Below are 13,157 nucleotides of genomic sequence, written 5' to 3' on the forward strand. Positions count from 1 at the left end.
CTGGGGCCCCGGCGGGCTGCCAAGGAGGAAGAGAATTGCCTCCTGTGAGATGGACACTACGTGGCAGGAAGGAGAGACTGCAAGGAGCCCTTGAGCTGCCATGGACAATGAGTAATGGCCAGATGAACCAAACCCCCCACTCCCTGCCCCCCTTGTACTGATGCAGGGGAGGAGGTACCTGGGTAGATGGAGGGGAGGGCAAAGTCTGTTTAAGATTGAGTCGTATTTATTGATGTATTCCTCTCACTATCCTACTTTGTAAACGGTGGTGGTGAATTAAATCTGTTTTTCTCCCCAACTTGCTCTGGTTCTTTTACCCATCATCTTAAATGGTAGATTATTACCTTCCCTATCCTAGATCTCAAACTCTTGAGTCTTTTTAGTTGAACTCTCTCCCTCCACGTCACTGTGGAAATGGGGGTGAGGGGAGGAGTGAGCTGGAAACCGCGTGGTTCTTCATCCCAGTCGGCTTGAACCACGACAACTTCCCACAGAAATCCCCACGCCACTCAGCGTGCAACGTCAGGGCAAATCTTTCCCCCAGCATCACTGATCTTCCCCTTACACCCACTCCAGACCAAGACTGTAATAGTAGTAACAATAATATAAAGCTAATTTTATCCCTACACAGCTTCCTAAACACCATGAGCAGCTTTATGTCTGCCTTTCTCACACAAGAAAATTCTGAAAGCATCAGCAGAGTTACGGGAAACTAACTTGCCAAGTCACTCAGTCACAGCGCTGCCAGGCATGGTCCCACACAAAGCAACTCTGGCTCAGCAAGGTCCTCCTGCCAACTCCTCTTCTGACACCAGCTTGCAGCTGAAGAGATACCAGCTGCTTTCATCCTAGTTGCTTCATGACACTTTACCACATCTCACTTCCAGAGCTCTGCCTCTCCAAACCACAGCTTGAAGGTCAGGTGTGGCAATGGCTCCTCAACTTAAAAGGTCTGTGAGCTTTTTATGACTGCTGTGGATGTTCTCTTAACCACGCTCCCCTGCTCTTTGCTTCCCTAGACTCCTCTGGGGCTGTGGAAATTGTATCGCGGGTTAGGTTTCAAGAGTGGTTTAGCTTCGAGAAGAATCAAAGAAGCTGACTTGAATCTGACTTGGTGAGATCGAACCATTCTGTACCAAACCAACCTCCACCTCGGTCCTGCCCAGAGGGTGCTCAGCACAGTTCAGTGCTCGCCCCCGCTCCTCGCAGGTACCTTCTGTAAAGCCATTTCTGCCACTATGACTTCTCCAAACTCAGGTGTGGGCACATTTGCTGCCGACAGTGGTTCCTCTAGATAAGCCCTGCACAGAGTTTGTGGCTAGAACTCCAGCTGAAGAAACATCAACGCAATGCTGCTAGAAAGTATGGCATTTGCCTTAGCTTCCTTATGAATTTCGCCTGATTTAATACTTCACATGAGATAAACCAACCCAATTGGAAGAGTCTGCAGAAAGGAAAACTAAAAACAAACAAGAGGTGTCTTGAGGCTATCCTGTATTTTCTCGACCTGCAGACTGTGATGAAAAAATATTTCCAACTCAGTTGGAGCGGGAAATATTTTCCTAAGCTGCGTGAAGACATCAAGCTGCTTTCCAGCCTTGAGAGGCACACAAGCAAGTCTTCATCACAGAAACTGTAATTGTCCAGTTAACACAGTGAGGAGAGGTGCACACATAGAAAAATAAAATACTCATAGAAAGGACATTGACTGTTCAGGATAGAAAGCTACATTTTCTCTCTTTTCTTGTTTTCTCTCTTTTCTTTTTCCATTGGGAAAGACAGACAATTCTAGTCCCGTCCTCTTTTTATTCATTTTCATAAGGGTATTTTTCATATCAAGGTACCAGAAGTTTATCTCACTTTAGAATGGGCTGAAGCTTTCCTGGGCTAAGTAAGCAGCTCACTGTAATCAAAACTTCCTTATCAGTAGGAACTGGATGCTTTTTTCTGAAGTCACTCACTTGTTTTTATCAGACATCATAATGAAAATGGTTTTCAAATTAAAGTTCAGAGTAAAGATTCACAGACCAGGAGGCAAAGGAAAAAGAACTCAAAGGAAAAAGCACCCAATCTGAAAATTTTACTAAAAGTCAGACACACACACATAGGGAACTCAGCTTGATTTTCTTTCTTTCTACCTCAATAATCTTAAGGAAAAATTCAGAAACTCTCCATCTAATGCATGGACAAACTTTCATGAGAACAACAAAAAAATGCCCAAACCAAAAAACCAAGAGATTAAGAAAGCTTCTGAAAACAGTTTGTTTTATTTCCAGGATCAAATATTACAATAGGACATTTACATATATTTATAAAAAAATGCAGCAGTTGTCTATATAGATCAGAGGTTTCCTTGAGTTTGGTCCCTCCCAGCACGGTGAGCTGAAATCTTCCAAATTAATCCTCTCCCTTCTCTCACATGAAGTTGCCATCACTGAAGAAGAAAGTGACTACCATAAATACCGACAGGCAAAGTCGTAATTTTCAAACTGAAGTTCAGCAATTAGACAAAAGAGCCTCATTTTTAAAATTCATCTATTCTATAGTCTGGTGCCTCTGGTGAGGCACCACATCTCTGAGTTGAGTTTTACCCAGATGTTCTTCATATAAATCTGTTCTATAAAATAGCACCTCGACCCCTTGCTCCATGTACTATCCTTCTATACCTTAAAAGTCTCAGCACCATTTAACAAGCAGTTACAAAATGATTTTTCTCTGTACTGCAGACACTCACAGGAAAGACACTGACCAAATCACGAACTTCTGCAATCACTCGTAACGTACCCAAGTAAAACAACAGAAGATAGAATTGAGGCAAGTTGAGGCACTGCATGTTAAGTGCTGCATTCTCTGATTAAAAACATGTTTGTGTTTCTATCTCTATGTATATACATATGGCTATATTAATTGGGAGTGGACAGACACTAAGCATCTCACAGACAAGAGAAGACTGGAATAAAAGTCATCCCGTACAACATGATAGAAAGGGTGTCCATTAACCTCGCCAGTTCAGGAGTAGATAGCAGAGTACAACAGAACTGCGATGACATCTTGGCCTTGGACAGAGAAAACTTCAGCCAGATTGCCTTTGCAGAGTATCAACCAACAGACCTCCACAGCCAAATGTGTTCAGATCAGCTCCAAACACGTGACTGCACGTATTTCAAACAACACAGATGGCCAATATAGGGCTCAAAACATGAGGTTTGTTTTGCCTTTAAAACAGTAGCTGTTCCATTTAGAGAAAATAATTTCTGTTAAAATAAATAGAATCGAAAATGTGGAAGAGATGAGAGGCTGAGTTCAAATCTATTGCAACAGCTAGACAAGGCACACTCACCCTTACAGACAGACTTTGCATTTCATCCACCTGAAGTACATCTCTGCTACCCTCTTTCCTTTTGGAATACAGGACTACCTATTTTTTAGTAACTTGACTAAAAAAGCAATAAACAAGAAGAAAACAGTGATGTTTACTGAAAACTAAGAAGGGATAAAAATTAAGTGATAAGTTCCTGAAATTACATGCATCTTTCCATTCACATGGATGTTCCCACACAAGGGTCTATGTTATCTGTTTCTTCACATGGTTTAGGAAATAAAAAACAACGCACAAACACATTTTATGCATTTCCACAGCATTTGGAACCTGTCAAAATGCAGTCCCAGTGACGCCTTGCCTCAAAAGAATATTTAGCCCTTGTTGCTCTTCAATCCCTGCAAACAAGCTCGGTGCTCCAGCAAGAACAGACTCCAAAAACCAGGATTCGGTATCCCAGCTCCTCCCAGAGGCGAGGAGCATGTTCTCAGGTCTAGCTGTCACTAGATGGCTGCCCAAGCTGCAAACCACAAACTGCTGTGCCCTCTGCCACAGTGCAGCTGTGTTCAAAAACGTCCATCACAGAGACAAGACTTCTAACTTCTGAGGACGATGGCTTTTCTTTCTAGTTCTTTAAAGAAACTTTTCCACTTAGCCATCAAGAACTCAAGTATACTTAATGAAAAAGCAGCATCAAAGATGTATCAAAGAGCAAAGCACACAATTATGTGCAAGTTTTGTAAAAAGTGTATTTGAGGACTCAGGCCTTTCAGCAGTGACATTTATTTACTAAAACACATATGAGAAAGGTTGCCAGTTTCTGAAAAGATAAGCTACCAGTAAAATCGGAAGCTGGTATAAGCTACTGCAGACAAGTAAATAAATTTGATAGTCCTTAAAAAAAAATGCATCTATGAAAGTAGCAGACGGCACGAAACGTAAGCTTTTTGCAGCAGCAAACAACAGACACGCTTTACAGTTGAGAGGTGTTATTCTCCTGTAACAGCAATGCAGCAGATCTAGTGAGCTCTGGAAAGTATGCTGATGCAAAATTGATCTTAAAGTCTACTTAGGAACAGTGGTACCTTTGGGTATCTTATTACAGACAACTATATTTTACGAGGCTATTGTGCACATACAGGCACATTCTTTTAATATTGATAATGTCAGCTAACCGGATTTATCAGGAAGGACAACATACTTCAGTCCATGAATACCAGAAATGTAAAAATTGCAGACTTTAATTCAAAGCCTAACAAAAATAACACAAGTACACTCAGAAACACTTGGCACAGTCCATATCTGTCCTTTTTACATCAGCAGACAAAGCTGTGAAGTTGAAGCTGGCCAATCAGCATTACTTAGAGCATGTTATCATCAGAATACCTGAAATTCTTCCCTGGGCCTCTGGGAAGACGACAGTAAACCTACCAACAGCAGCTGGCAGGGAAAGCCAGCACTCCTTCTGCCTTCTGTTTCTCAATACTGGTTGGGACTGACCGTTAGCTACAGTTAGACATTAGATGTCAAAACAAAGAATTGTCAGATGAAGAGCACATGTAAAGGAATGTTCTCCACAAGCAACAAGATGCTACAGCTTGAAACACATTAGCTCTGTTTATCTTTCTATCGAGAAAGACTTCCACTGTCTACATGCACTTCTGCTCCTCAAACTCATGGCAGTCCTTGCAACACAGCATGGAAATTATGGCCAAGCAACACCCATAGGAAGGCACAAACCACAACCTTAAAAGGATCTTTTAACTTTGTCCATCATATATCAACATCTTTATTTTGCAATCAGATTTAAGGCATTTTTTTCAACTTTGTCAAAAGCAGTTTGAACTTCAGATCTAATATCTACAAACAACTGTGACAAAGGCTCTTCCAAATTAGAGCCCAACTAGCTTACACATTCGCTGCTGCAAGCTGTTGCAAGCATAACTTGGTTACGTTCTCAGCCACGTTTGTCAGGCCAGCAAAACATAATTCCTCTGAAAGGCTTCAATATGAAGATCTGAAAAGGCTGCATTCTAGCTGCTGCTGTTTCTTAACAGCTTTCAGCCACCACAGCACAGCTGACTGACACAGGTACTGCAGCACTGTTTTTATTTGGATGGGAAGAATAGAGGCAGAGGGGAGAGGAATCAAGAGAAAGAAGAGCCACATGCATGGATGCATATTCCTTAAAATTTTTCTTCTCTGCCTTCTGTTCACAAACCACAGCAAAAGAAAACTGGAAGTAAAGACACATCGTGCCACAGAAACAAAACAAAAACAGGCTCAAAATTTCTTGGAAAAGAACGAACTATGAGAAACTGCAAGACAGAAGAAAAAATACCATTTTCAATGTAGTATTTTTCTAAACAAAATCTCAAGAAAGAAAATAAGTGAGCGCATAAGCAATGCTGGTCCCCCTACATGTTCAGGCAAAATCAACTGCCATCCTCAAGGCATGTTTTTTGATGGTTTAAAAGTAAACCTGCAGCAGCCAAGTGCAATGTCTGCTTCCTCACCAGAGTTGTGACTGAGCTGCTCTTGGCATAACAAATGCAATAAAAAGCTAACTAAGCCAGTGTTCCAGGTTTGTTTTACATAGCAACATAACAAATATAAGGTTTCTCCTTTCCTTATAGCTAAGAAGAGAAGAAAGAAAGGAGCTGTCGGGCCCTGCAGTTCACATCCCCAGGTCTGAGAGAGAGGGCAAGAAATGAAAGTTCACAGTACGGAACCACACGGTGCACAATCTCTCCAGCAGCAGAACTGATGGAAGTTTACGCTCCTGCCTGCAACACCATTTCCCCACTGCTCATACAGCTGTTAGTTATTTTATATCAGATTGCTTCAACATCTCACAGCCCAGCCACACGTACATCAGTACAACCGGAAAGGGGCAGGGGGAAGAAGAAAAGCTACCAATAAAACAGATCTAGACCTGAAAAAACAGAGTCCTTTTTTTTAATGTTTAACTTAACTGCTAGAAAAGTTGATGTGGAACAATGTCCCCAGAGCAGATACAAAGCCAAGCTCTGTTCAAAATGAGTTGGCCCTCCATCACGCACACACAGCTAACCAGCAGCAACCCAAAAAGAGGATCAGCAGAACCACAAAGGCTCCCTGCCTTAGAGTGGCAGGAACAGGCAGGAAAGGTCAACGTGCTCCCATCCCAGCCTGTGTGAGGGAAACGAAAGGACCATCATCTAAATATGTTGGGTACTGTTGGCAGCCTACCTTAATTTTTCTGTGGCTAACCACAGGAGAGGTAATGAGCTTCAAGGCAACAAATGTCAGTGAGTTATTTCAACTACACAGCTGAAACTACTTAAGGAAGCACTAGACCTACACAGAAAGAGTTTCTTTCTGTCCCACACTCTTGTATGTCCAAGTTACAAACTTGAATATCCTAGAAACACACAGGATACTTCAGTCTAGAAGTTCCACTGCTGCTTCACAGGCCAAACATCTCTCCTTCTCTGCTGGCCTTGCAATTCACTTTCCAGTGCTGGAAAGTAGCCTCTGTGACAGGGTCTCTTTACAAACCAAAAATGACACCTGATGTCACATCAACCATTGATCATGAAACTGATCAGATTTTGCTTTCCTTTTTTGCGGTAGAATGCAAAAAAGGTTTTGTGTGAAAGGAAAATCAATTAATATAACTGTATGATTACATGTAAACCTATACTTATGAGTAGAAGACAGCTGTGAGCCAGTATTATCAGGCATGAGGAATGCAAGATATTTTCTGTTATTCCTTAAAGACTCTGAAGTTTGCAGGCTAGTATGAAATAATAGGCAAAATATCTTGAAAAGTTTCAGTCTATGGCAAATTCCTGATCACTAAGCATTTCTCTTTACTAAGTCTAATCATCTGACAGCGGCAGAAAAAGTTAGCAGTTACAGTATGTCTCACGTGCCTTTTTTCTCACTGAAGAAGAGCATGCCCAACTGAGTTCTTAGTTGTAAATACGCAAATTTGACATGGACCTTGAGGATAACTGCGCCAGTTAACTTTCATCCCACTGCAATATGTACTGTAACACCAACTGATTGAGAGCTCACTGTCTAGAGAAGACACTGGAAAAACAGGGCACTGTGCCCAGCCCATTGTATGCACAGGATATGCTTGTATGACTTCTGGTGCCAGCTTCCAGAGCTGAAAAGAAAGCATGAATAAAGGAGTAGCTTTCCATACAGCCTTCCAGAGTCAGAGGTAAGTGATGGTAGATGAACATGAAAATAGAATTGAAAGGAGCCTAGAGCATTCAAGGCACCAGGCTGTGAAGCTTTTTATACACCACTAGTCCATTCCAGAGTTTGACAAGGCTCTATGTGCTTTCAGTGAACTAAAGAAAACCTCCCCAGGACTCGCTGTCCTGCTCACCTGAAGTCAGTGCTCTAAACCCCCAACAAATCTACTCACTCCTGGGGAAAACAAAACAAAATGCCAAGCAAAGAAAAAAAGCAAACTGTTGGGTTTTTATGACAGGTGTTTTCCAGAGAGTCCAAGACCTTTACAGTATCCTGCGCCCTTCCATTATTATCTGCAAAATTCTGAGAGTAAGTAAAAAAGAGACACTTATGGGATGCTGGGAAGAGACAAATGGAAACCCCACCTATTTCTACCAAGGAGTTAATTCTGCTCCAACAGTGCATACGCAGCTTCCCTCTGGGCCAAGAAGTCAATGCCATATTCCATATAGTTGGGGGTTTTCTTTTGGTTGGTTGGTTGGGTTTTTTTCACTATGTTTGACAGCAACATTCAAAGCAGGAGGAAAACACAAACGCAACCTAGAAGCCTTTAAGTCAGATGGGGGCCAAGTATCTCACCACAGCTGAACCCAACTCCTTCCCAAGTTTTTGCAGAGAGCTAGATAAGTGACCCTTGAGAAGGCTGCAAGGTTAATGGAGACCTTTTGTGTAGAGAACCAAAACAAATACTGTATTGAAGATTACATTCTCTCCTTGCAGAGAGATGACTCAGTGCCTTATCACACACTATTTTCAAAAATAAATTAAACAAAACAGATTTAAGAATAGCAGCAAGAAGAGTATGTGTCTTATGGCCACTCCAAACCCCAGCATACAGCATACACAGGCCATTGTTCTACTTTATTCCATGAAACAATGGAAAGATGTTTTTCCCAATGCTCCCCACAGGGCCCAAGGTGAGGAAGAGGAAAATGAAGGCTCTCATTTGGTCACTAGAGCAGGGGAAGGGAAGAAGAGAGAGAAGGGCCAGCCAGCTGCCTGTCTGATTTCAGCACTGCAATCCCATGACCCTCAACTGCATATTTAGTGAGTTGGTGTCCCAGGCAAAAAGGAGAGGGGAGGAAGGCTGGGAGAACTCAGGCCATGGAGCTAATTTCTTTCCTGCACAAAGACAGTCTCTTGAGGACACAGGCCTGCCTCCTGTAACGTGATCTCATAGTCCAGGTGGGAGAGTTTCCTTCGAGGGAAGTTGGTGAGAAGTTCAAAACGTTCATTAGGGTATCCTTTTGACTGGACATGTTTCACAAGAGCCTGGGGGGAAGGAAAGGCAAAGAAGTGTCATATAATTCAAAACAACACAAAAGAATGTAAAAAAATATTCTACTTTCCTTTTAAAAAAGAAAATTTTTAATCACAAAGGAAATTCTGAAATTTTAGAGTATAGACCCTCTTTTATTTTAATATATAATTTGGCCCACACATGGTATGATTAATCATTAAAACTAACTATCAAATGATCCCTTACCTAACTGATTCTTTAAACAGAAGACATACATAATAGTACATTAATTCAAGGAAGCTGAATTCCGCATTACACATTCAAGTGACAAATCCTTAAGCGCCCCCAAAATAGAAGCTCCACTTGTTTATCCGACATTACTCTTACACTAAATCTAAAACCCACCAAAGAAGCATCTTTGTGAGGTAACACTGGCAAAATTAAATGCAGTATTTTTACTAATTATATTTTTTCTGTTTTCAAGCAGCATGAGATTTTGGGGTTGTTCTGCTTTGCTTTTTAAAGTTCTTTTCAATTAATCGATTTCTCTGCCTACAATAGCAACTGGAGCAGGATTAACAGAGGCCATTGGAATGAAGGGGTATCAGCCTCACAAACTGACAAGGACATGTATCAGGAAAAGCTAATGTCCATGCTTCAATGAAAAAGATTTCCTGAGTTCAGCAGGAAAAGCAGCAGAGAGTGTGAACTATGAACAGACAGGAATAGAGAAAGACAGACTGGCAGAACAGCAGAGGATACAGCAACAGAGCAGAACTTGGGCAGAATGAAAATGTGTAGCTTTTTTAAGAGGGGAGAAAAGAAAATTAGTATGTAATAAAATCCAAAGTATGAAAAAATAAGGGGGTTCCAACAATACTGTTCCACAGAGGTTTTGTGGGCAACTTACGCCAGTAAATTAAGCTGAACTAGCAGTATTTAGCTTCTACTAGTACTAATTATTTCACTAGCACCCCCTTGCTGTTTAGCTGCCACTTCCAGACCACAATGACCCAGTACACATCAAAAAAGTGGTTGCAAGTAAAGACTTGACAGTTCCTGTTGCAGCTCGCAGGGCTCAGGTGATCCCTTGGGTGGCTGCTCATCTTGGTATTCGTGTTCTGTTAGGAAAGCTGTTGGTCATATGGTGCTCATATGATTCCATGTATGGATATGGTCTCTCACAACAGCCTGCAATTTTTTCCTAATGTTTCAGGGGCATCAGTGCAGGCGGAGCACAAAGTCTAGGCAATGCAGGAAGAGGTCAGCTTGCCCTACTGCCTCCAGGAAGATGACCAGGAAAGCAGCAGGATGCTGGCAGCAACACTGCTACAGCAAGAACTGAGGTTTTATGGTGAGGACAGAAAAAGGAATGACCAGAAGCAAGACACAAACACTGTGAGGACAGCAACCTGCAAGACCTGGTGACATGTGGCAGCAAAACAGCAGCTCTCCTCTCACTTAGAAGAAAAAATCAGTTGAAAAAATAATAGAAAATCTGGGCAATAAATGAGGAGGACAAACAAGTTCCCCTGGAAAACACAACTGGACCCAGTGGTCCTACTCAGCAGGTCAAATCTAACAGGGAGATGCAGAACATGCTGGTGGAGAGGTCTCCTCCTTTGGGGTACTGAGGCATCCAATGGCAACTTAACTCCTAGTCTTGGAAGCCTGCTGCCTGCCTATAGCCAAGATCCAGGATGTCACAGAGAGCCTGTCAAAACTCATCAAGGAAGCTCAACACGTGTCTAAAGTGCACCCTTGCAGCAGTGGCAGGAAACCTGTGCTGCATCAAGAAGAGTATTGCCAGCAGATCCATGGATGTGACTACTCCACTCTGCTGGGCCACACTTGGAAGAGTGCTCAGTTTTGGTCCCTCTGCATTCAAGACAGACAAAAAAAAAATGGAGATCCAGTGGAGGGCTATCAAAAATGACTAGAGTATAGGACACACCTTGGTACCTCAAGAAAGGTTGAAGGACTTGGATTTGTTCAGCCTAGAAATGAAAAGGCTTGGTGAGACTATCATCACAGTGTTCCAGTATAAAGAAGATAAAGGCATTTCTTTCACAAGGATGCACAGTGATAAGAGACAACACACACAAGTTCCTCTGGAGGAAATTTCATCTGGATACGAGGAAGGAATTCTTTACTGTGAGAGAAATTAAACTTTGGAGTAAGTTGTCCAGAGAAGTGGTGGAATGTCCCTTGCTGGAAGCATTTTAGACTCAGCTTGAGAGGGCCCTGGATAACCTCATCTAGAGTCCTATTTTCAATAGAGGATTAAGACCAGATGACATCTATGCATCCTTTTCAACCTGGACTCCTCCAAAATTTGTTGACTGTAGAACAGATTTCTGTCAAATTCATCAAAATCCACACACAAATTGTGGCATGAGGAGACTGTTGCCCCAACCTAGACTTACCTAGACTGCTCTCCAACGGGTTTGCAGATTGCATCTGTGTCTGATGAGGAAGGCTAGTAAGTAGGTTTGACTTTCTCTTCAGGCAACAAGGATAATGAACATTCCTTTACAAACCACTGTATTTAAAACCTGAGTTGAGTTTACTACGCACATCTTCTCCCTGTTCCATTTAAAGGCCAGCCCTTCCTGACACTTGGTAAAGAAAAGTTATTCAGGTAACCAATCAGTGATGCAGCTGAAGAGCTGAGCTGCTGAACAGTGAAGTCAGTGTACTTTAACTGCACACACTGAGCAACTGCTTCTATAAAAAGGCAGTGTTACTTCTTTTTTTTTTTTTTCCTGGAGGGGGAAAACATTGGTTACAGCAATACTGGAAGCACAAGTACATCCTAGAGATAAAAATGTGTAAAGAAGCCACTGCTGACCAGTAACAATGCAGTGATTAAAAAAATATTTTTAAAAGGCCAGTGTCATTGGAACAGCAACATCACATTATCAGTTAAAACTTCTAAAGTGCATTGTCTCCTTAAACAATTTCTTTTTATAGTTCTGGACAGCTTTAAAATGGAAGTGACTAAGGGCTGAAAAAAAACACCACAGAAATAACACTCACAAACATTCGAGACTCAACCTTGATCTGACTGAAATGGCTTTAAAAGATCACATGATGTGAGCACAAAAGCTGCCTGTTCAGCTCTGCAATACAATGTTATCTTTACTCACAAACCTTGACTCACCTAAATTCCTCTGCTGACTGTAGAGCAGGCGGCAGCAAAGGAAATCACATGCTGAGATTAAGTTCCTCTAACTACCACAGTCCATAAAAGGAGTTAACTCAGAAGTAAGAATTATCAGGGATATATCATTATTACATCTATGCATGACCTAAACAAATCAGTTAAGTATTCAAAAGTGCTACATGTTTAATACACACAACCTTATTTAACAGACTGCTTTCAAAAAGCAGTTAAGATATAAAGGACTAATTGGAAAAAAACTGAAATAACAGCTGGTTCCTGTGGTAAGAGCGATGCTCTGCCAGTTTCCTCAGTCTTTAAATTTCAGCCCCAGAATTCCACCCACAGCGTTACAGGCAGCCCATGTCTGACCTGCTTACGTCTGGTTTTGGGAGAGTTGACGGTATAGCAAAAGCAACTTTCTTTCCTTCTTTCTTTTATATTCAAACAAAAGTTAAAGATGAGAATATGAGCTTGAGACAATGAGAATATGAGCTTGTATATGTCTAGAGTGCTGCAGACTAGTCTCATTTTCTGTAAAAGATGTGACACTTTTCTCCTAAATCCACAGATGATTCTTTTGAAGAAGAGTGGTTTCAGCTTCTCTAAGACTTCATTGCAGAGTTTTTAGATTGGTTAATAAAGTGAGCTCCACTGGCCACTGTGTCATGAAACCTCATGGCTAACAGGAACACAGTAACCTCTTCACACACTGCTTCCAGACAAGCACCTGCAAAGTTTTGAGGGAAATGCCATACACATCAACTTCTCCAGGATAAACAAGCTCAAGAGACAGTTGAGATGCAAACCTGAAGTACAGTAATTAAAAAATCTTGTAATAAATGTGCTTTAGGACACAAATGTGCTCCAAGGTCGAATCCACGTCCAGAAGGGAGTGTGGAAGTATGATGAAAGGGATGGAGAAGAATGAAGAGTTTTGCCTTTGATTTTACCGTTGTCTGACCATGGGCAACGACTAAACTCTTCCATTTAGAAAACACACAAACCACAAATGAGTGAACTGAGAGTATTTTATGGTAATTTAACGATTCATTCAAAAGCCATTTAGAGTCATTTTAGAAAGGAAACTAGAAGCTTTGGGACCAAGGATGACACTGGAGTGTACACACAACCCAAGAAGCAATTGAAACATATGAAGCCAGCAGTGTCAGTTGATCGGGAGA

The 13,157-nt window shown here is 41.6% G+C and overlaps 1 protein-coding gene across 1 annotated transcript in view; it reads right to left on the reverse strand.

The window, feature by feature from the left end:
- Window positions 1–8,074: 8,074 nt before the first annotated feature.
- Window positions 8,075–13,157, reverse strand: part of UBXN7 (UBX domain protein 7) — a gene marked incomplete at its 5' end in the record, with an annotated part of 22,033 nt that continues 16,950 nt past the window's right edge. The window contains one exon of the mRNA XM_009876709.1: window positions 8,075–8,842. Coding sequence (XP_009875011.1) covers window positions 8,681–8,842 — 162 coding nt within the window. The remainder of the gene's footprint in view (window positions 8,843–13,157) is intronic.

Source organism: Apaloderma vittatum, unplaced genomic scaffold, assembly GCF_000703405.1.
Source record: "Apaloderma vittatum isolate BGI_N311 unplaced genomic scaffold, ASM70340v1 scaffold8969, whole genome shotgun sequence".
Taxonomy (NCBI): domain Eukaryota; kingdom Metazoa; phylum Chordata; class Aves; order Trogoniformes; family Trogonidae; genus Apaloderma; species Apaloderma vittatum.